Below are 24429 nucleotides of genomic sequence, written 5' to 3'. Positions count from 1 at the left end.
TCTTACATCTAATCTGTTCTTCTTTTTGACCTCTGGCCCTTTACCCATCCTTATTTACATAGCCCATTTCACCCATTCTGACTTTTCTTTTTTATTTCATTACCCAGCCTTGACTTCTTGATAATCTCTTACTTTTATAATGTTCTACCTTTTCTTATCTGAGATGCCTAGTCAGTAAACTCTAGTGCACAATTTCTTGACTGCTGACCATCAAGGGGAAAAGTCATGAAATGGATTTTATTTTTGTTCTTGTGTTTCGATCTTTTTTCACTTGTGGCCAACTCTTTATGACCCTATTTGGTATTTTCTTGGCAAAGATATTGCAATGTTTTGCCTTTTTCTTCTCTAGCTCATCTTACAGAGAATGAAACTAAGGCAAATGGGATTAAATGACTTGTCCAGGATCACACAACTAGTGTGTGAGACCACATTTGAGTTGAGGAAGATGAGTCTTCCTGACTATTCATTGTGCCATTTAACTGCTTCAGATTTTATTTTATCCACTACTAATTTAAGTTAACTTCAATTGGATCACTTAATATTATTTAACCCTTAGTGATTACTTTCCCTTATAACCATCTCTATAGTAAAATGTGTGTGCGTGTGTGTGTGTGTGTGTGTGTGTGTGTGTGTGTGAACTCTTTATTGGAATGGAAAGTCCATGAAATCCTATTATTTTATCTAAACGTTGTGTCTTCCCAGCACTTGGCACATCATAGATGCTTTAAAAATGCTTGTTGAATGATGAGATCATGGATCCACTGGAGTATCAAAATATAATTTTATATAGTATTTATTTAAAACCACATCATCTGCAATAGAAAAACATTATAAACATTCCTACTGAAACAGATTTGTTCACTTTCAATATTAACATTCATCATTGTTTCAGAAATGCAAGCTACAGCAATAAGGCATAAAAACAAATGAAAGAAATAATTTTGTAATGAATAAGCAATCTTTATTTCCAAATAATATAGTTATATATTAGAAAATCCAAAAGATTGATACTGGATCTCAATGTGATCTTAAAAGCTAATCAGAATCAGGACTAATTAATTAGTCTCAGAAAGTATTAAGAAATACTTGTCTTTGTTAAGAAGGGGGTATAAGATAAACCAACAAAAATCATCTGCATTTCTATATATCACTAAGAAAAAGAAAGAAAATTATAGAAAGAAAAATACTCTTTACAATAATAAAAATATTAACTATTGAGCATTAAACTACTAAGATACAAGACCTCTATAAATAAAGTTTTCAAATTGTATGACAGAAATAAAGAAAATAACTGGAGAGATGACCTCTGAAATGGTTAGAATGATGTAATACAACAAAAAAGTCATTATTTTTCATATTAATACATAGTTGTAATACAATATCAAGAAAGGATAAAGTGTTGTACTTTGGAATCAGGAAGAACTAGAATCAAAGCCCATCAGCCCTGTGACCATGAGAAATTCATTTGCTTTCCCTCAATCCCAGTTGCAAAGCCTGCAAGTTATAAATGGTTGTCACAAATCTGCAATTGAAGAAGGTATTCCCTCACTAACACACTGAATGATGCTAATACTAAATATAAATTAGTCACTTTTTAGAAAGAGAGAAAATAACAAAAGCACAAAAGAATTATGAATTTTGAAAATTATGGAATTATAAAAAAGGTTAATGAAGCATCTATTACCATATTGCACTTCAAAAACAGTAATCATCAAAACTATATTAGATTTAAGAAATAGAAAAATACATCAATGGAACAGAATTATAAAACAAATAGTTCTGACTATATAAGCTTTCTGGACATTTCCTCTAATTTTGTCAGTTTGTATTTTCTGAAACTGTCATATTGATGTTTTTTCCCTCCTCAATATAATTTGTAGTTACTTATTCACTTCAATAAGCATTTATTAAATGTCTCCTGCCATCTGCAACAGTTTCTATGTCAGCAAGGAGCTCAGAAGGTGAGGGAAAAAAAAAGATTAATTAGGTATCAGGAACAAAACTCAGGCAATGGTTTCCTATATTAATTTAATAAGAGCTTAGCAGAGAATAGAAAATACATAGAAATTTAAAGAAAAAACAATTTAAGCTGCTAAGATTCTAAGATTATGATTAACTCAGGGTAAATGCAAAGAAAAAAATTTCTTTTCTTATTACCAAAATTAAAAGTAAAAGGTGAGGTAGCAAGGAGCAGATGTGTCCTTAAAATGAATTTTTTCAATTGGATTCACTTGTTCTAGTATATTTCTATAAAATGTCAGTTTCATTATTTTAGTGCCACTGCATAATTAACTATGTTATACTTAAATGTTATACTTAAAGTCCTCCATTAAAAGGCAATATGTGGGATGTCAACACCTATGGAATTGGTGTTAAAAGAAAACTTCTTTTAATTTGTTGTTCTTAAAATTACTTCTATACATATTTGAAATAAGATCCCTTGAAAAATGTGAGCTAAATTTCAATCAATCACCCTCTCAAGATTAATGTTAAATGAGGCATAAAACTTACCATGTTATGACTTTGCTCCTCTTTGTAGTGTAATATTATTAGTTATTATTTGTACTGAATCGAGAAGAGTGATGGGTGGTTGTGTGTGCAGAGATATGTAATTGCCCAAGTTATTTGTCACCATTATGGAGGATGTCTAGTAAAAAAAATTCAAATGGAAGGTTTATTATAAATGCAATAAGGTCCTCCAGATGTTCCCATTTGTGGTTAACATTGTGTAGATTGTATAAAACTCTGGAGCTCTTGTAGAAAATTTATGAAAGATATGGACAAGATTTTTTTCAGAATGAGAGAACATGGATGATCTGTGATCTACTTTACTGGTGGAAATACTCTTACCAATAAGATTATAAATCCATATATCAAAATATATTTTCTGATTTTCCATGTAGACTGACCTGAATTAAAACTAATTACATGACACATTCTTATGATTACTCTCCAATATGAACTTCAATTAATAATAGTTTGCCTATCATAACAGAAGAAAAAAATGCTTAATAATGCCTATTGTCCAGATGATATGCAGTGAGATGGACAGCCTACAAAGTTGGTTTATCAGTACATTTATCTTAGAAAGACTGCACATTAACAAAGAGTTAGGTTAGGAGGGCAGCAATCTCAAGACTGGATTGAATTTGGAAAAGTGACTCCAAATTTCTTCCTGAAACAAAGGTCCACCTTTTAAAAAAACAAACAAACAAACAAAAAAAAACACAACAGTATTTTTTTCAGGGATTCTAAACAGCTATGAATTATGAAATACTATAGTTTCCAAAGAATTCAAGTGTTGGGAATAAGTGAGCTATAACACACCTCCCAACCAATAAATACACAGAGAAGTGGCACACAGGATGTCACTAAAATGCTGTTTGATTAGAAAATAAGTTAGAATGTTCACGTGGTAAAAGTTAAGTGATAACTGATTGACAGGCTACATGCTTCATCTGTAGGCATGCACAGGAGTCACAAGAATCAAAGACTTCCAGAATGCTGAAAGACTTAAGGGAAGACAAAAGTTGCTCACTTTGGAGAGAGTAATTACATTAATGAGATCACAGATCCATTAAAGTGTCTGATGTTTGAGGTGAGCTGAAGTATATCTAAAACTTTCTTACATGTCATATTCATATGGTTAGTATGGTTAGTTTCTACTATCAATGTGATGTTGAATAAGTGCTATACCTTGCATGAAAATTTTCCTACATTTTTTGTGTTCATATTACTGCTCACCAACATGATTTCTATAATGGGTAAAGGATGAATTCTGTTTGAAAGATCATTTTGGAACTGAAAATAATCTTAAAGAATTCTTTTGCTCAACTTCCTTATTTTAGAGATGAGGAAATTGAGATCTAGAAAGGTTAAATGACTGCCCAAAGTCACAAGTGGTAAGTTGAAAGAGCAGTATTTGAGCTAGATCCTCTGATTCTAAATCCAACTCCTTTCACTGCACCACACTACCTCAATGTTCTCCAAAATGAATTCTCTAATGTTGAATATGAGTTAAACTTATAATGAATTTTCCCCATGAACTAAAATTTCTCTCCATTATGAATTCTCTGGTGTTTAGTAAGGGAGGATATGTGGCTAAAAGCTTTCCCACATTCATTACATTCATAGGGCTTCTCCCCAGTATGGACTCTCTGATGTTTAGAAAGAGATGACCTATCAATGAAGGCCTTCCCACATGCATTACATTCATAGGGTTTTAATCCAGTATGAATTCTCTTATGCTGAGCAAGATTTGTGCTCCGGCCAAAGGCTTTCCCACATTCATTACATTGAAAGGGTTTTTCTCCTGTATGAATTCTCTGGTGTTGAGTAAGGTACGTGTTACGGCTGAAAGCTTTTCCACATGCATCACATGCATAGGGTTTCTCTCTAGTATGAACTCTGTGATGCTCAGTAAGAGACGACCTGTGAGGAAAGGCTTTTCCACATATACTGCACGCATAGGGTTTTTCTCCAGTATGAATTCGCTGATGTTTTGTAACAGATGACCTATCATTGAAAGCCTTCCCACATACAACACATTCATAGGGTTTCTTCCCAGTATGAATGAGCTGATGTTGGTTAAGGTGCGTGCTGCGGCTGAAGGCTTTCCCACATTCATTACATTCATAGGGTTTCTCTCCAGTATGGATTCTTTGATGGAGAATAAGTTGTGTATTCCATCTAAATGGTTTCCCACACTTATTACATTTATAGGGTTTCTCTCCAGTATGAATTCTCTGATGTCGAGTAAGGTGTATACTCTGAATGAAGGCTTTCCCACACTCATTACATTCATAGGGTTTTTCCCCAGTGTGAATTCTTTGATGTCTACTAAGGGATGATCTGCCAGTGAAGGCTTTTCCACATTCATTACATTTATAGGGTTTCTCTCCTGTATGGATTCTCTGGTGTTTATTTAAGCATGACCTCTCATTGAAATTTTTCCCACATTCATTACATTTGTAGGTTTTCTCTCCAATGTGACTTCTCCAGTGCCTGCTGAGGGAAGACTCCTTATTGAAAGCTTTTGAACATTCGTTGCATTTATAGGATTTTTTTCCAGTATGATATTGAATAAAGTCTAAGTGGTACCTGAATGAGTTTCCACATTCATTGTAATTATAAATTTTCTTTCCTGAGGAGATCCTATTACATTTAATCAAATTTGAATTCTGTTTGAAACTTTTCCCATGCTTATCAAATTTCTGGAGATTTTTTTCTATAGGAATTCTTTGTTGTAAAGCAAATACTGATCCGAGTTTGAATTTTCTCACAAATTTATTACTTTCATGGTTAGTGACCTTGTTAGTTTTCATGTGACTTGTTACCATATGTCTGGAAAGTCTCTCCTGGTTGCCCTGTTGCTTCTCTAACATGACTTCATATTCCCAAGTTTTTCCCAACTTGAAGTCCCTTTTACATTTTTCCTGGGATAATTCTGGAGAAATGATCTGCTTTGTACTTGACTCCTCTATTTCAGGCCTTGTCTTCCAATCTGAAAGAAATTTTTAAAAATGCAAATTTATTCTCTTTTCTGTGTTGGGAAAATAAAACACCAAGGAAAGCAATCTTTGCCCTGGGAAGTCCTACTCCAAATACCTCATTGAGCCAGAGTGGATGGATAACCTTAGGTTCTTAAAGAACATGCCAGTCACTAGGATAAAAATTATGGTAGATCCTACCGAGCTAAAAAAAAAAAAAATTCATTTATGAATATAACCTTTAATGTGTCTGTTCCCCTATCATAGCTAAATTTGAAGAGATTCAACATTAAGAGATTGGTTATCAGATGATGGATCTTCTGAAGTATTACAGTATAATACCTTACATGGGCATAGCAATGCGCAGTTTATAAAAAGTTTTCACATTCATCCATCATTAACAGAAATAGTCTAAGAGATACAAAGGGCAGATGATATAATCGTTTTAATAATAAAACTGAGGCTTAAGAAGAGCAAATTACTTTGCTTGAACAAGTACTAGAACCTATGGCTTCTGATTCTTGGTCCAGCACTATTTTCATTGGAATATTGCCTCTCAAAAGTCATTAAGTTGAAACTAAAGATAAAAGATAACAGAACACAAAACCAACTTAAATAAAATACATCTATAAATCCAAACAAATGATAAGTCAAAATATGAAAAAACAAAACAAAACAAAACTTTCAGAGTAACTAAGAACCCCTACATACAATCTTTGGAGAAATCATGCAGAATGAAAGGTGAAAACTTGAGATAGGAGGTTATTCTAAATGGAGTTAAGAAGGATTCCTAAAGTTGTAGTCTGACTGTTTTTCACAGAATTCTAGAACACATTGTTAAATAGATTATTTCCAGACACTTAGAAAACGAAGTGAATTTGTGGAGCCTGTAAAAAAATCATGCAGAATAATTCTTTCAGAATAATTTCACTTGGTTTATTAATAAAACTATTAGACATGAGGAATATTAGATTCTGAATATATAACATTTTTTCTTTTGGTATTCACACCACTATCACTTCCCAAAAATCTATTCTACCCACTAATTCCTCTCTGATAATAAACAGTTAAATAAAACAAAACAATACAGCAAATTTAATTGACAAAATATTCAATAATCTATACTCATGGTCTAATACATCATTCCCAAAAAGAGACTGTATTATCAATTCTCTACAACCTAGACTGGTCATTATGTTAAATCTTACTTATGTCTTCATTTCTTATTTTCATTTATATTGTTATTTATAGTGTTCAATTAGTTCTGATTAATTTGCTATGTATAAGTTTGTACACCTTATTTTTCTCTTATTTCTTCATATGTATATTATCTTTTCTTTATTATATTTATATTACATATATTATAATTTCTTTAGTCATTCTTCAATTGAGAGGCATCCAGTTTGTTTTTAGTTTTTTGCTACTACAAAAAATATTTCTGTGAATATTTGAATAAATATTTCTATTACTGACCTCGATGAAATAAAGGTAAATCAAAAGGTATGATTATTAACTTTAACCATGTGATTCCAAATCTTTTTCCAAAATGATAAGACCAACTTCCAACTTTTCCAACAGTGTTTGTGGCATGTCTGAGTTTCCACCATCTTTTAGATATTAACTATTGCTTTATCAGATTTTCCAATTTGATAGGTATGAATTAAAATCTCAAAGTTCAATTAATTTGCATTTATAAAATTTAAAAAAATTGAAAACCGAAAAATGAGCATTACCATATTTGTAATTTGTAGAGGATTTTGTATTCTCATACAAAGTAATAAAAAGAAATTATATGCTAAACTGTAAATCTCTCTATATTACTTGCCTTCAAAAAATATACATAACAAATTTAACCCAATAAACTTCCAAAATTGTTCTCTTCATCACTACTTTCTTTTGAATTTCTTCTTTATTCTTCTGTGCACTTTGAAAAATGTTTCAAAGGCCCTCTTGTTTTTCCTTATTTTTAAAGAAACATCATCATTTATATTTCCTCTCTCCTTCTAACCATTAAAAACAAACAAAAAAGGTATAACCAAGAAGAGCAAATCCACAGTGACCCTATGTCCAGAAAAAAAAATATGTTTTTTTTTTTTTCCCTTAACCCTGAATCCATCACCTCTGTATCAGAAAAGATGTATTATGCTTCCTAGGTCCCCTGGAAAAGTGGTTGATTGCTGCTTTGAACAAAGTTTTAAAATCCTTACAGTTTCTGTCACTGTTAAAATTGTTCTACTCAATCTGATCACTTCTTTATATGTATCAGTTTATATATCCTAGGATTATATGGAATTGTCTCATATTACTTACAGTGCAACAATATCCCCTTATATTCATAAAACACAATTTATTCCACCTTTTCCCAATTGATGGGCATTCACTTAGTTTCCAGTTCTTTGCAAGTTTGTTTTTGTTGTAATCTCCACTTCAGGAAGTTTACTTTGCTTCAGACAGTTTCTTCCCAGTATTATCCTTTCTTTTAACCCCTATTTTGCCCTATTCCCTCCTGTGTCTGCATTACATCTGACATACTGTTTCCACCAGACTCTTTTCTTCTTTTTGTGAGCACAGACACAAAGCAATGTGGGGGAGAAATCAGGGGGATTTCAATGATGCTTCCTTCAGATAACAGTGAGGTTCACCAGATGCCTATTTCCCTAGCCCTTTCTCTATGTTTGTATACAAATATAAACACACCATACACTTCAATTATAAGAAATAGCTTCATTACTTTCTTCCCTTCTATGCCAGTGTATACATTTATGATACTGTTTTTTGTCCTCCCCAAACTTTCAGAACAGAAACAATCCAAACCTGAGGTTTTCTGTTTTTCTTATTCAACTTCCTCAATATTCTTTGAAGACATCAAGGTTCTGAGAGGACATTTGTTTTTTCTTCTCCTATTAAAATGGTAGCCTTTTATCATGACACAGTTATTTCCAATTGTTCAAATTGCATGTCTATTTATTCATGTTATCATCTCAAAATTCCTATTTAGCCTTGATTTTTTTTTTTTTCTTTATCAGAAAGAAGTGCTTGAAAGTCCTTTATTCAATTAATGATCCAGTTTCCCTCGGGAGCATTATATTCAGCTCTCTAGTAAGTTATTCTTCATTAAAAACCTTTTTGCCTTTTGGAAGTTTATTCTAAGATTTCCTCTTATTTAGAGTAAAAGCTGCCAAGTCTTATGTGAACCTGAATATAATTCCCTGATTCTTGAACTCTTTCTTTATGACTATTTAAGTATTTATTTGATATGGGAGCTCTGGATTTTGACCATAACATTACTGAGTCTTTCTTGGGACTTCTGGCATACCAAGGGTAGAGAGGTGGGAATGGTTTGCCCCAGGTCCAAGAAATAAGAGGATGCATCACCCGTAAAGAATGTAAAAACAATAATAAACTCAACTAAAAGTTGGCCTGTTTTTTTTTATTAGCACCACAAGCTGGCTTTTTTTTTTTTCAGCAATTTCAGTGATAAAATTATTTTCCCTGAAAAAATATTTTGTTTGTCTAAATTGAAAATTGCTAGGATCACATGAGCTTTAAGAAATACATGCAATTCTTATACACCACCAACAAAATCCAAGAGCAAGAGATACAAAGAGAAATTCCATTCAAAATAACTGTTGATAGCATAAAATATTTGGGAATCTACCTACCAAAGGAAAGTCAGGAATTATATGAGCAAAATTACAAAAAAGTTTTCACACAAATAAAGTCAGACTTAAATAATTGGAAAAATATTAAGTGCTCTTGGATAGGCCGAGCAAATATAATAAAGATGACAATACTCCCTAAACTAATCTATTTATTTAGTGCTATACCAATCAGACTTCCAAGAAAATATTTTAATGATTTAGAAAAAATAACAACAAAATTCATATGGAACAATAAAAAGTCGAGAATCTCAAGGGAATTAATGAAAAAAAAATCAAATGAAGGTGGTCTAGCTGTACCTGATCTAAAATTATATTATAAAGCAGCAGTCACCAAAACCATCTGGTATTGGCTTAGAAATAGATTAGTTGATCAGTGGAAAAGGTTAGGTTCACAAGACAGAATAGTCAACTATAGCAATCTAGTGTTTGACAAACCCAAAGATTCTAAATTTTGGGATAAGATTTCATTATTTGATAAAAACTGCTGGGATAACTGGAAATTAGTATGGCAGAAATTAGGCAAGGACCCACACTTAACACCACATACCAAGATAAGATCAAAATGGGTCCATGACCTAGGCATAAAGAACGAGATTATAAATAAATTAGAGGAACATAGGATAGTTTATCTCTCAGACTTGTGGAGGAGAAAGAAATTTGTGACCAAAGATGAACTAGAGACCATTACCAATCACAAAATAGAAAATTTTGATTATATCAAATTAAAAAGCCTTTGTACAAACAGAACGAATGCAAACAAGATTAGTAGGGAAGTAACAAACTGGGAAAACATCTTTACAATTAAAGGTTCTGATAAAGGCCTCATTTCCAAAATATATAGAGAACTGACTCAAATTTATAAAAAATCAAGCCATTCTCCAATTGATAAATGGTCAAAGGATATGAACAGACAATTTTCAGATGAAGAAATTGAAACTATTACCACTCACATGAAAGAGTGTTCCAAATCACTATTGATCAGAGAAATGCAAATTAAGACAACTCTGAGATATCACTACACTCCTGTCAGATTGGCTAAGATGACAGGAAAAAACAATGATGAATGTTGGAGGGGATGCGGGAAAACGGGGACATTGATGCATTGTTGGTGGAGTTGTGAACGAATCCAGCCATTCTGGAGAGCGATCTGGAATTATGCCCAAAAAGCTATCAAACTGTGCATACCCTTTGATCCAGCAGTGTTTCTATTGGGCTTATACCCCAAAGAGATACTAAAAAAGGGAAGGGGACCTGTATGTGCCAAAATGTTTGTAGCAGCCCTGTTTGTAGTGGCTAGAAACTGGAAAATGAATGGATGCCCATCAATTGGAGAATGGCTGGGTAAATTGTGGTATATGAATGTTATGGAATATTATTGCTCTGTAAGGAATGACCAGCAGGATGAATACAGAGAGGCTTGGAGAGACCTACATGGACTGATGCTAAGTGAGATGAGCAGAACCAGGAGATCATTATGCACTTCGACAACGATATTGTATGAGTTTATATACCCTAGGATTATATGGAATTGTCTCATATTACTTACAGTGCAACAATATCCCCTTATATTCATAAAACACAATTTATTCCACCTTTTCCCAATTGATGGGCATTCACTTAGTTTCCAGTTCTTTGCAAGTTTGTTTTTGTTGTAATCTCCACTTCAGGAAGTTTACTTTGCTTCAGACAGTTTCTTCCCAGTATTATCCTTTCTTTTAACCCCTATTTTGCCCTATTCCCTCCTGTGTCTGCATTACATTTGACATACTGTTTCCACCAGACTCTTTTCTTCTTTTTGTGAGCACAGACACAAAGCAATGTGGGGGAGAAGTCAGGGGGATTTCAATGATGCTTCCTTCAGATAACAGTGAGGTTCACCAGATGCCTATTTCCCTAGCCCTTTCTCTATGTTTGTATACAAATATAAACACACCATACACTTCAATTATAAGAAATAGCTTCATTACTTTCTTCCCTTCTATGCCAGTGTATACATTTATGATACTGTTTTTTGTCCTCCCCAAACTTTCAGAACAGAAACAATCCAAACCTGAGGTTTTCTGTTTTTCTTATTCAACTTCCTCAATATTCTTTGAAGACATCAAGGTTCTGAGAGGACATTTGTTTTTTCTTCTCCTATTAAAATGGTAGCCTTTTATCATGACACAGTTATTTCCAATTGTTCAAATTGCATGTCTATTTATTCATGTTATCATCTCAAAATTCCTATTTAGCCTTGATTTTTTTTTTTTTATCAGAAAGAAGTGCTTGAAAGTCCTTTATTCAATTAATGATCCAGTTTCCCTCGGGAGCATTATATTCAGCTCTCTAGTAAGTTATTCTTCATTAAAAACCTTTTTGCCTTTTGGAAGTTTATTCTAAGATTTCCTCTTATTTAGAGTAAAAGCTGCCAAGTCTTATGTGAACCTGAATATAATTCCCTGATTCTTGAACTCTTTCTTTATGACTATTTAAGTATTTATTTGATATGGGAGCTCTGGATTTTGACCATAACATTACTGAGTCTTTCTTGGGACTTCTGGCATACCAAGGGTAGAGAGGTGGGAATGGTTTGCCCCAGGTCCAAGAAATAAGAGGATGCATCACCCGTAAAGAATGTAAAAACAATAATAAACTCAACTAAAAGTTGGCCTGTTTTTTTTATTAGCACCACAAGCTGGCTTTTTTTTTTTTCAGCAATTTCAGTGATAAAATTATTTTCCCTGAAAAAATATTTTGTTTGTCTAAATTGAAAATTGCTAGGATCACATGAGCTTTAAGAAATACATGCAAGCTTCATATTAGCGCATTTTTATTACTTATCCTTTAATAAGCATTACATTCTACATAGATGTTAATTCAGAAAATTTCCAGTTATATATTTGGCCCTTGACTTAGATTTCTAAAACATTTTTTTTACACTTTAGAAAAGAAACTACTATGGATTAAAGTAAAAGGTCTTTAAAGTAGATCACACTCATTCGATTTCATGTTTTTGTCCTATGTAGTTTTTTTTTTCTATTTCAATACAATATTGGTATTTTGTGATTTATTTTGAGTATTTTTATTTTATCAGAAAGGCACCGTTTTTCTTCTTACATGATTAAAAAAGTTTACTAGCTTCTCTTTAAAAGTTTATTAATGATTCAGAATTATTTGAGCTCCCTTTGAAGGTAGTCCTGTGGCAATATATATTTCTACATTAAAATAAACAATACTAGTATAGTGACAGTAAAAATGAAGAAACATTTCTGGAACTACTTTAATTTTGTTATTCCATGTGATTACTTGGAGTTTTAATTTGTGTTCAAAATTTAAAAAGTGATGGTATGAATTGCCAGGTTTGTGATATTTTTGTTTGATAAAAACAAATTTAAGTTTACACATTAAATGTTACTGAATTTTAACATTTCTAAAATTTTATTTATTCTTTTTGAAACTGTTATCTTTTTGTTTTAAAACTAAAGAGTGAATTAAGAAAATGAAATATTACATCAGTGGCATGATTTTATAGTTGCCTAAATTGTACCTTCTGCAGACATTTTGCTTTGTTAAGATTAAATTAGTTACAGGACAATTGTTTATAGAAAAGATTATTTATATCAGACTGTAACCAAAAGATCAAAGTTCAAATTGTTAAGTAGGCATTAAAACTACTGAATAAATAGTTGTGATTTTTTGTCCTGCAGGAAATTGGAAGAACTTTTGAGGAATAAATGATAGTCATTTGTAGTATCATTATAAAATCAGCAACTAGTTCAGGTATTTTGAATTTTATAAAGAAATTTAAAGTAACTATATTATTTATTGAGCACAAACATTCAATCACTGATAAATTTGTAGAAGTTAAGGCACAAAACGAGAAACTATTACTAAATAAATCACTCACTATAAAGGTATAATTTTTCCCTTTCCGCCCCAAATATATCAGTGTAATTACAAGGTATCCCCCCCCCCATTTTGTACTATTTATTATTATTATTATTATTGGCATGATTATTGTTTTCTTCTATTTTTTCAATCTTTTAATTTTTTCCCTAATATTTCTTGCTATCTCATCAAATCACTGATTTCTATTTAGTCTATTTTTATGTTCAGGGAATTCATCTTGACAGAAAGCTGTGCATTTTTCCGAATGCTAGTTGATCATTTGCAGTTTTTGAAATCTATTGATATCCTTTGATCCCTTACATATTAAAGAAGGGTTTTGGCTTTATATATTTTTGCCAATTTCCCCACTTATCTTGAGTATTGGACTTTTATGTAAAATGTTTGATGCAAAGAATATTTTTAAAAACTACTTAACTGATTTCTTATTCTAGCTGCACTAATTTTTAACTCAAAAATTTTTAAATTTTATGTAACTGAAATTACCCATTTCATTTTTATCACCCCTACTCTTTGTTTATGAATTCAGTCTCTTGCAATAATTGTGAAATGTACCCCTATTCTTTTCAAATTTTATAATTTTAAATATATAAGTTAAATATCCATTTGGAGTTTATTATAGTATAAAGTGATAGACTAAACCTGTTTCCTGCTAAACTTCAAACTGCTACCTCAAATCTTCACTATAATTTACCAGACAAATAATCCTACAAAGAATTGGTATCTAATTATTAAATAAAAATTAAAAAAAAAAAGTTATCCATGTAAGAAAAAAAAAAAGAAAAAAAAAAAGAATTGGTACCTATTACTTTCCAACACAGCCAGTTTCTTTCTTTCTTTTTTTTTTTATTAGTCATTTTTCAGTCATGAATGACTCTTAGTGATCGTATTTGGGGTTTTCTTGGCAAAGATAATGGAGCAGTTTCCCATTTCCTTCTCTATATAATTTTATAGATAAGGAGACTGAAGCAAACAAGGTTAAGTGACTTGCCCAGGATCATATAACTATAGAGTATCTGAGATCAGATTTGAACTAAGCAAGACGAGTCTTTCTGACTCCATGCGGGGTACTCTATCCATAGTACCAACTAGCTGCCCTAGTTTCACTTTTGGACAAGTCTAATTGTTAGGAAGGTTTCTTCCTGACATAAAGCTTAATTTTGTCTCTTTGTGTGACTTCTACTCGTTGTTCCTAATTATGCATTCTAGGCCCAAACAAATCAAATTTATTCTTTTCAATGTAGGAGTCTTTCAAATACTTGAAGACAGCTACCATGTCCTGATAAAGTCTTGTCTGAGTTAAACATCCCCAGTTCTTTCAATGAATTAACTTATGATATGGACTCAAGAGGACTCACTATTATGCCTCCATTGTCTGGACATTTTCCAGCTTATCAGTAATCTTTGGAAATTATATTAAGATGAAATAAACACAGTATTCCAGATGTGGTGTGACCAGACAGAGTAGAGTGGATCCATCCCCTCTTTTTTCTAAGAAGTCTCTTAATGTAATCTAAAATCCCACCATCTTTTTTGGTGATCATGTTACAAGGCTGGCTCATAGAGACTTGCAAGCAACTAAAACTCCAGATTAAAAAAAAAAAAAAAAAAAGACAAAGTGCTGTTTAACCCTCAACCAATTTTTACTTATGAAGTCAATTTTAAAACTTTCAAATTTTGTAATCCTATATTCAACCAACTGTTCTAGCCTATGAAAATCTTTTTTTTTTTTTTCATTCCTGAAACTGTTAGTTCTCTCAATTCTGTGCAATCTACAAATCTGATAGCATGCCATCTATGTACCTTCTCCAAGTCATTAATATAAATATTAAATAGCACAGGACAAAGCATAGATCCCTAGAGATCTTCAAAGGAAGCTTCCTTCTAAGCTGACACCAACATTAAGGAATGCTTTCTGAGTCAGGCCATTCAGCCAATCATGACTCCATCTAAGGGGATTATAATTGAGCCCATATCTCTCCACATCTTCCACAATAATATCATGAGAAACTTTATTTGTGCTAAAACCATGCTGGCTCTTTGCAAACAGCAGGAGGTATGTACTAATCATATCTTTAAAAATAGATTCTAACAATACTATATGATGATCAATTCTGATGGGTGTGGCCCTCTTTAAAAATGAGATGAACCAAATCAGTACCAATAGAGCAGTAATGAACTGAACAAGCTACACCCAGTGAAAGACCTCTGGGAGATGACTATGAACCACAACATAGAATTCCCAATCCCTCTATTTTTGTCCGCCTGCATTTTTGATTTCCGTCACAGGTTAATTGTATACTATTTCAAAGTCCAATTCTTTTTGTACAGCAAAATAACTATATGGACATGTATACATATATTGTATTTAGCATATACTTCAAGATATTTAACATGTATTGATCAACCTGCCATCTGGGGGAGAGAGTGGAGGAAGGAGGGGAAAAATTGGAATAAAAGGTTTTGCAATTGTCTATGCTGAAAAATTACCCATGCATATATCTTATAAATAAAAAGCTATAATAAAAAAAAGAAAAAAAATAGATTCTAGAATTTTTCCAGGAGTTGAACAGTTTTATATTCATTAGTGTATAATTTGCAGACTATTTTCTTTTTTTCTTTCTTTTTAAAAAAACAAAAACAGGACATTTGCCTTTTAAGTCCTATAATTCTTTCCTCATTTTAAAAATGTTTTCAGGTATCACCAACAGTGGATTAGCAATAATATTCCCAATGTTTTTGGTATTGTAAGATAGTGCAATGTACAGATAATGTATTATACAATAGTAAAGATAATGTAATTCATCTAGGGTAGATAACTTGAATTTATTAAGGATGGCTAGGTGCCCTTTGATCTCCTTTTCAACAGTGAATATCAACTTTTTTTTCCTCCCTGAGGTAATTGGGATTTAGTGACCTGCCCAGGGTCACACAGCTAGGAAGTGTTAAATGTTTGATACCAGATTTGAACTCAAGTCCTCCTGAATTCAGGGGTGGTGCTTTATCCACTATGCCATCTAGCTGCCCCAATATCAACTTCCTTTAGTCATTTTTGTTCTATCCTTTTCCATCTAAAAGTGGTTCTTGTTGGGAGGAGCTATATTTTTCTTATTAGTTATCACTATTCCATCTATGCCTCGTAGGGTTCCCATACATTCTTTAGTCCTCCTCTTTTCCACAACATGCCTACCAAAAAATTCTTTTTATTGTCCTTGATTTTCTTCACCAGCCACAATTCCTGAGATTTGGCAATCCTTACCCTCACTATTGGACAACATCTCACTTTGCATTCATAATTACTACTTGCCTTAAACATATGTTTTAAAAATCTAAGTTGGTTGGTGATATATCTGTGTACACACATAGGACTCTTCACATGACTCCTTTTTTTTCCTTTATAACTGGATGCCCTTCAGGCATCTCAAACATAATGTGTCCCAGACCAAATACCTTATCATTCCCCTTCACAATGCTGCTCTCTTAATATTCATTTGAATTAACATAATAGTCATCTACATGGTCTCCCTGCCTCAAATCTCTCCCTATTCAATCCATCCTCCACTTAAATTCTAAAGAGACTTTTTTTAGAGCACAGATCTCACCATATCACATACATACTGAATAAACTTCAATAGTTCCCTATTACTTCTTTTGTTTAATAGTCAAAACTCTTTTTACCTAGTCCCTTCCTAGACTTATATTCCACTCCATATCCTTTACAATTTAGCTGTGCTAGACCACTTTCTATTCTCACATATCACATTGTATTTCCTATTCCTTTGCCTTGGTACTGTCTCCAATACTTAGAATTTTCTATCTCTTTAACTCTAATACTTAGAATCCCTGATTTCCTTTAAGACAAAGCAAAGTACATACCACTATTAGGTCTATATTCCAGACATTATAAAAAAGGGAAAGAAACCTACATGTACAAAAATATTTATAGTAGTTTTTGTGGTATCAAAAAATTATAAAGTGAAGGGATGTCCATCAATTGGGGAATGGCTAAACAAAATGTGGAATATGGATATAATGGTGTACTATAATGCTATAAAAAATGATGAGCAGGAAGATTTCAGAAAAACCTGGAAAGACTTACATTAATTGAGTAAAGTGAGTAGAACCCAGAACTTTGTACACAGCAACAGTAATATTTTGTGATGATAACTGACTTAGCTCTTCACAGCACTATAATGGATCCAAGAAAATTCCAAAACACTCACAATGGAAAATGCTAAACACATCCAGAGAAATAACTGATGGATTTTGAATGCAGATGAAGTATACCATTTTACTTTATTTTTTATAGTTTTTCCACTTTTGCTGTGCTTCTTCTTATACAACATGATGAGCCTGGAAATATTTTACATGATTACACATATATAACCTATGTCAAATTGTGTACATCTCAGGAAGGAAGGTGAAGAGGAAAATAATTTGGAACTCAAAATTTTATTTTAAAAAATGTTAAAATTTTTCTTTACATATAATTGGAAAAAAATTAAAATGTTATTTAAAAAGAAAAAAAAAGCTAAATGCTACTATTACTGATCATTCTCCTGACCCCCAGCTATTAGTATCATTCTCTCTAACATTACCTTTCATCTATGTATATACTGATTCCATATGTTGTCTCCCCCATTATTAGAGGGAAGGATTATTTTTGCTTTTTTCTTCATATTTCTACCACTTAGTACAGTGCCTAGTCCATAATAAATACTTTAAAAATACACTTTGGGAAACTGGAAAAGGACATTTATAGTAAGTTTCTCTGATAAAGGCCTCATTTCTTAAATACTTAAGAAACTAAATCAAATTTATAAAAATAAGAGCCATTACTCAATTGATAAATGATCAAAAGATATGAAAGCAGTTTTCAGAAGAAATAGAGGCTATCTATAGTCAGATGAAAAATTCTTTATATTATTATTGATCAGAAAAAAGCAAATTAGAACAACTTTAAATATTGAAAAGTAGGGACACTAATACAATATTAGTAGAATTATGAACTGGTCCAACCATTCTGAAGAATAATTTGGAACTATGCTCAAAGAATTATAAAACTATGTATACCCTCTGACTCAGCAATACCACTATTAGAGCTGTTACTCAAAAATATAAAAGAAAATGGATAAAGATATATGTGTACAAAGACATTCATAACACCTTTTTGTGGTAGGGGCTAAGAAAACAATTGTGATGGAATATTCTTGTGCTGTAAGAAATGATGATGGGGATGACTTCAGAAAAACTTGGGAAGAATGAATTGATGCAGAATGGAGTTAGAAGAACAAGATCATTGTACACATTAATAGTAATTAATTAAAAATAATAGTAATTAATTAATAATAATAGTGGTAAAATAACAATTCTAACAATGAAAGACTTAGCTACTCTGAGGAGTACCAAGGAACTCATGATAAAATACGCTATCCACCTCCAGATGGAAAACTGATTAATTCTGAGTGCAAACTGAAGTACACTTTTTTTATTTAATTTATTTTTATGGCTTTTTTTTTAAAATATGACTAATATAACATATTTTGTATGACTTCATGTGTATAATTGATACTATATTGCTTATTTTCCCAATAAGTAAGCAAGGAACTAGAGGAGAGAATTTGGAATTCAATTTTTAAAAAAAGAATATTTTAAAAACAAATAAAATACTTGTTGACTGAGCATAATTGTTTATATCTTCATGATTTTATTTTTTCATTTTCTAGTACCCTTGGGAAAACTTTTCCTGTAGAATTGGAGTTTACTGCATTCTGAATCATTTGAAATCTACTCACATAGTATCTCAGATACATGTTAGACCATGCCTAACATTTAGGATCATAGGATTCTAGATTTAGAGCTGGAAAAGACCACAGAAGTAGTCCAAATTTAGTCCAACCCCTTCATTTTAGAAGAGGACTGTATCTCTGAAAACTTAAATGTCTTGACCAATATTACATACATAGTAATCTAAGATTCAAATACAGGTCCTCTGACTCCAAACTCAGGACTCTTTCCATTACACTATACTGCTCCATCTTTCACTAAAATAAATTTTAAAAGAACAGTCATTTCTACCATAGAAACCAGGCTCTCTCTATTAGCAGAACCAGATCCAAATTTCCCCTTTGCTGGATCTTCTCTTTTGAAGGATACAATAATAGATGCAAGTCGAGAAGTTTTTGGGTTTTTTTTCCTTTGTAAATAATTCCAACAGATGACTAGATAATTCAAATTTTTCATCATTCTGTACTATTGTGGTATAAGAAATGATGAGAATGGTTTTAGAAAAACCTGGGAAAATTTTTATGAACTGATGTAAAATGAAAGGAACAGAATCAGAAGAACACTACACAGTAATAGAGGTATTATAATAATGATCAACTGGGAAACACTTAGCTATTCTAATCAATACAATAATCCAAGACAATTTCAGAAGACTCATGATAAAAAATGTTATCTACCTCCCTAGAAAGAATTGATGTTTACCTCTGACTATCTGACAAAATGGATCCACTGGATCCACTAGGGAAGATCTCTGCCAAGAAAAGGCCAAATGGGGACAACAAGGGCTGGACATGGCTGTCACAACTGAGCAACAACCAGAGAGAAGTTTTCCTGATGCCAGGCCCAGCCTTCTAGCCACTGTGCCACCCAAAATGCCCTTATTAATATGCCTATTAGCAACCTTTGTGTTATATGTTTATTTTAATATGTGCCTATTAACACTTTTGTGTTACATATTATGTGTTAATTTTAATGTGCCTATTAACAACCTTTGTGTTATATATTAATTTTAATGTGTGCCTATTAACAATTTTGTATTATCTTAATTTTTAACATATGCTATTAATAATTTTTGTTTCATAAAAATAAATAAATAAATAAATAAAATTACATAGCAAAAAAAAAGAAAAGAAGGGGGAAAAAAGAACATAAACACTGAATTTTCACTGCTGTACTGCTGATAAAAACTGGTTTACAAAATTGGGTTTATATTGTATCCCCAATTCTATTGTGACCCTCTTGAGGGCAAAGACTATTTTGGCCTGCAATGTATCTCCAGCACTTAACAATGCTTGACACACAGGAGGTGATTAATAAATATGTGTTGATTTGACTTGATTTAGTACAAATCAGCACTGAATTAAAAGAAAGAAAGAAAGAAAGAATTGATGAACTCCGACTGCAGATTAAAGTATAATTTTTTCACTTTCTTTTTTCTTTCTTCTTCTTCTTTCTTTAATATGGTTAATATGGAAATTTGTTATGTGCCAGAATTCTGAACTTGAAATAAGGATTCTTACAAGGTGCTAACTCAGTGGAATTGATAAAGACAATGGTTGTTTAGCATGGTGCTTAATAGTTTTCTAGTTCAGTACATGTACTTAGTACTTAATATAGTTCTATAAGATTCACACCTATGATAAGAGAGCATATAAGCTTGCACAAACTCAGCCAGATTCAGAGGCAAAGAAGACAAGAGAACTGGAGGTCTTCCGGAGTCTTGGTCTCAGTGGAGACATGCAGGAGAGCCTGCCACTAGGAGCTTGACTAAAGGTGGAAATGAATAGTCCAAGGGCTTGTGCTTCAGTCTCTAGTCTGCTTATCTTCCCTAGCTCTCTCTCCTTCTCTCTGAGAGCTTAAGCTCCTGCCTCCAGTTCTCTGCATGAAGAAAGTGCTGAATGGAAGGGACCAGATAGGTTAACTGCTTGGGAAAGAGTTAATTGCTTGTATCTCTACAGACCCACATGTGCAAAAAATGTTTGTGGCAGCACTTTTTGTAGTAGCAAGAAACTAGAAACTGAGCAGATGCCCATCAGTTGGAGAATGGCTGAATAAATTGTGGTATATGAATATTGTGGTTCAGTAAGAAATGACCAACAAGATGATTTCAGAGAGGCCTGGAGAGACTTACATGAACTGATGCTGAGTGAAATGAGCAGAATCAGGAGATCATTGTACATGGCAATACAATGGCAATATTATACAATGATTAGTTCTGATGGACATGGCTCTCTTCAAGAATGAGATGATTCAAACCAATTCCAATTGTTTAATGATGAAGAGAGCCTTCTACACCCAAAGAGAGGATTGTGGGGACTGAATGTAGATCACAACATAGTGTTTTCACCCTTTTTGTTGTTTGCTTGCATTTTGTTTTCTATCTCATTTTTTTCTTTTTGATCTTTTCTTGTGCAGCATGATAATTGTGGAAATATGTACAAAAGAACTGCACATATTTAACATATATTGGATTACTTGCCATCTAGGGGAGGCAGTGAGGGGAAAAGGAGGGATAAAAAATTTGTAACACAAGGTTTTGCAAGGGATTAATGTTGAAAATTATCTATGCATATGTTTTGAAAATAAAAAACTTTAATTTAAAAAAAAAAGAAAAGAAGGAAGAGGTGCATTCAGAAAACAGACAAACAACAACAAAAACTTGAAAATGAATTATATAATATAATGAAGAGTGGAAGAGTGGAGTGAACACAACCAGGAGAACAATTTACATACTAGCAACAACACTATAAAAATGAGACCTTTTAAACTCTTAAACCTGATGACAAATTCTATCCAACATCTAATTTTTCAGAATCTAAATATCTAGAACACAACTAGAACACACATTTTAAGGCACTGACAACAAAGGAATATGTTTTGCTTTAGTATGCATATGTATTACAATTGTGAGAAGGAGAGAAAATAATGTAAATTAAGAAAAAAAAATAGGTTTTTACAGCTCTTTATGTCTCTAAACCAGAATATATTGTGTTTATTTAGGGGTGAAGAGAAATAGGGGATATTGCCATGAGAAATAAATTATGAGTAAGATATTTACATGTTAACTTACCCACACAAATTATCCAGGAAAGAAAGTAGATAGAATGCTGGCATATATGAAAAGGTGATGGATATGAAGTCATGCTAGGAGTAGTGTAACATGGTAGGAAATTTTGTTGTAAGAAATGCTGAAATGAGAAAAAGAGGGAATATGTTTACCCAGTCACCTTGCTAGGGTTTCTGCTTCAAAACCAAGAAGTGCATTTTTAATTGAAATCAGGTAGTTTCCTTGAGATTTGTTCTAGGTCCAGAAAGACTACAAAAGGATATAATAAATACATATGCTATGCAACACCAAGTTCTATACGTTAGATTCAAGCCCTTGCCTATTTTTCTAGAAACAGTAAATTTCTATAATTTGTTCATTCCAAGGTACTCAAAACTAATAGAACCTCTTACTATTATTAAGAAATAAGATATTGAATAAATGAGAAGTTAGAAAGAAGGGAGAATTTTTAGCCTTAAAGAGAAAATTCACTGTTGTGTTTTTGCTGTAAAATGGAAAACCTGGTTATCTTTTTTTCCTTGGTGAGTAGGGACAGATTCCTTTCAGGTGACTATATAGGGGAAATGGATGACACAAAATTTGTCAGAACTCCAGTTGGCTTACTGGAACTTTATTACTCCTGTCTGTTGGGTCAATAAATTGTGCTTTTTATTCCTAGACACTGAGCTTGATGCTGAGGATAACAAGACAAAAGTGAAATAGTCCTTGCCCTCAAGCAGCTTACATCCTAGCTGGAGAGAAAGAGAAGCATGTGAACATGTTCAAAATAGAGAAAGATAAACACAAGCTGATGATGTTTAACAATTAACAACTAATGTATCAGAAAAAGTCTCATTTCAAAGATTGCTTGAGATTAAGTCTTGAAGGGAATTGTGAGAAATGGAGGTGCATGGGGAAAAGCCCATGAAAAGGCATAGAGATGGGAAATGGATACGTGAGACCAGTTTGACTAGATACAAGAGTAAATTAAAGGAATGTGGTGTGTAACAAGGCCAGAGAGGTAGGTTAGGTCCAAGTTCTAAAGGGCTCTAAATGCCAGAGGAATTGTAGTACACAAATAGTATGGTATATCCTAAGCAGCATTATTTCTTTGCATGAACTTCCAGTACAGATCATCTAAATTAGGGCCCAAAGTTGACCAAAAAACATCAGAAGAGTCTACAAAAACAATTAGAAGTCCAGTTACTGTTTTCCTAAGCACTGCAACTATAAACTAATGGTTATAGAACCATATACATTAAAATTTTTAAATACATATTAACAAATATTTAAACATTTATTCTAGCACAAAAACAAATCCTTCTAATGGGAGAACTTTCTAAACAAACAAACAAAACCCCCCCAAAATAGATATATCCTCTTCTTAGCTGTCTTTCCAGATAGCCTATGTATACAAGATTATCATCCATGTCACTTTCTAAATGGGTATATCCCATAGCTCTGTCCTGAGTCTCTTCTCTTTTCCTTCTGTACTCTATGTTTTGATGATCTCATAAGTTTCCACTGGTACAATTATTTCTATGCAGAATACAGATATTTAGTCCTTATCTCTTTTTTGAGCTCCAGGTCATTATCATCAACTGCCTGCTGGACATCTCTTTTGTATGTCCCATCCATAACTCAAATTCAAACATACCTAAAACAGAAATCATTATTTTCCCCCATAAATCCATTCCTCTTCATTTTCTTATTTTGTCAAAGGCTCCACCATCTTTATAGTTTCCCAGATTCATAGCAAACTGAAGAGACAGCTTCATTTCTCTGTTTTCCTCTGATTTCAAAGAGGCCTAGGGAGACTTACATGAACTGATGCTGAGTACAGTGAGCAGAACCAGATAACATTGTATATATACAGTAACAAAATTATGTGATGATCAAATGTGATGGACTTGGTTTTTTTCAACAATTAGGTGATTCAGTTCCAAATCCAATAGACTTCTGATGGAGAGAGCCATCTGCACCCAGAGAGAGGGGACTGAATGTGGATCAAAGCATAATATTTTCACATTTTTGTTATTGTAGTTGTGTTTGCTTGTTTTTATTTTCTTTTTTCCCTTTTGATTTGATTTTTCTTGTGCAGCATGATGAATATGGAAATATGTTTAGAAGAACTGCATATGTTTAATTTATACTGGATTGCTTGCTGTCTAGGAGAAGGAGGGAGAAAAATTTGGAACATAAGGTTTTGTAAGGTGAATGTTGAAAATATCTTTGCATGTATTTGGAAAAACAAAAAGCTGTTATTAAAACAACAACAACAACAACAACAACAAACCAAACACTTAATGAATTGAATTAAATGGTTTCTTCCAAATAATTTGCACAGTAGATAAAGAAATCTTGATGAATAGAGTAATGATACTTGCAGATAAAAGTTCTACTTATTAAAACTTGGAAACCAGATCTGGTTGAATCATATAAACCTTCTCCCATATATTAATACATGTAACTAAGGGAAACCAACAGGACAAAGGGATTGAGAGAACTGCATTTATGAATAATTGTGCTACCTTTCAAGCATGCAGAGGCGTTCAGG

The 24429-nt window shown here is 32.5% G+C and overlaps 1 protein-coding gene across 3 annotated transcripts in view; it reads right to left on the bottom strand.

Moving 5' to 3' along the window:
- Nucleotides 1–768: 768 nt before the first annotated feature.
- The window catches only part of LOC127550597 (zinc finger protein 501-like), a 42759-nt gene continuing 19098 nt past the window's right edge, over nucleotides 769–24429 (bottom strand). For 2 of the 3 annotated variants that reach the window (XM_051979677.1, XM_051979676.1), the window contains one exon: nucleotides 769–5503. In XM_051979677.1, coding sequence (XP_051835637.1) covers nucleotides 4047–5503 — 1457 coding nt within the window. In that variant the 3' untranslated portion in view covers nucleotides 769–4046. Of the gene's footprint in view, nucleotides 5504–21896; nucleotides 22015–24429 lie in introns of all 3 variants that reach the window. The other variant, XM_051979678.1, reaches the window with a different exon arrangement.

Source organism: Antechinus flavipes, chromosome 2 (assembly GCF_016432865.1).
Source record: "Antechinus flavipes isolate AdamAnt ecotype Samford, QLD, Australia chromosome 2, AdamAnt_v2, whole genome shotgun sequence".
NCBI classification, from domain to species: domain Eukaryota; kingdom Metazoa; phylum Chordata; class Mammalia; order Dasyuromorphia; family Dasyuridae; genus Antechinus; species Antechinus flavipes.
Note: the sequence above shows the minus strand (reverse complement) of the source record. Positions and strands in the feature narration are given on the sequence as shown.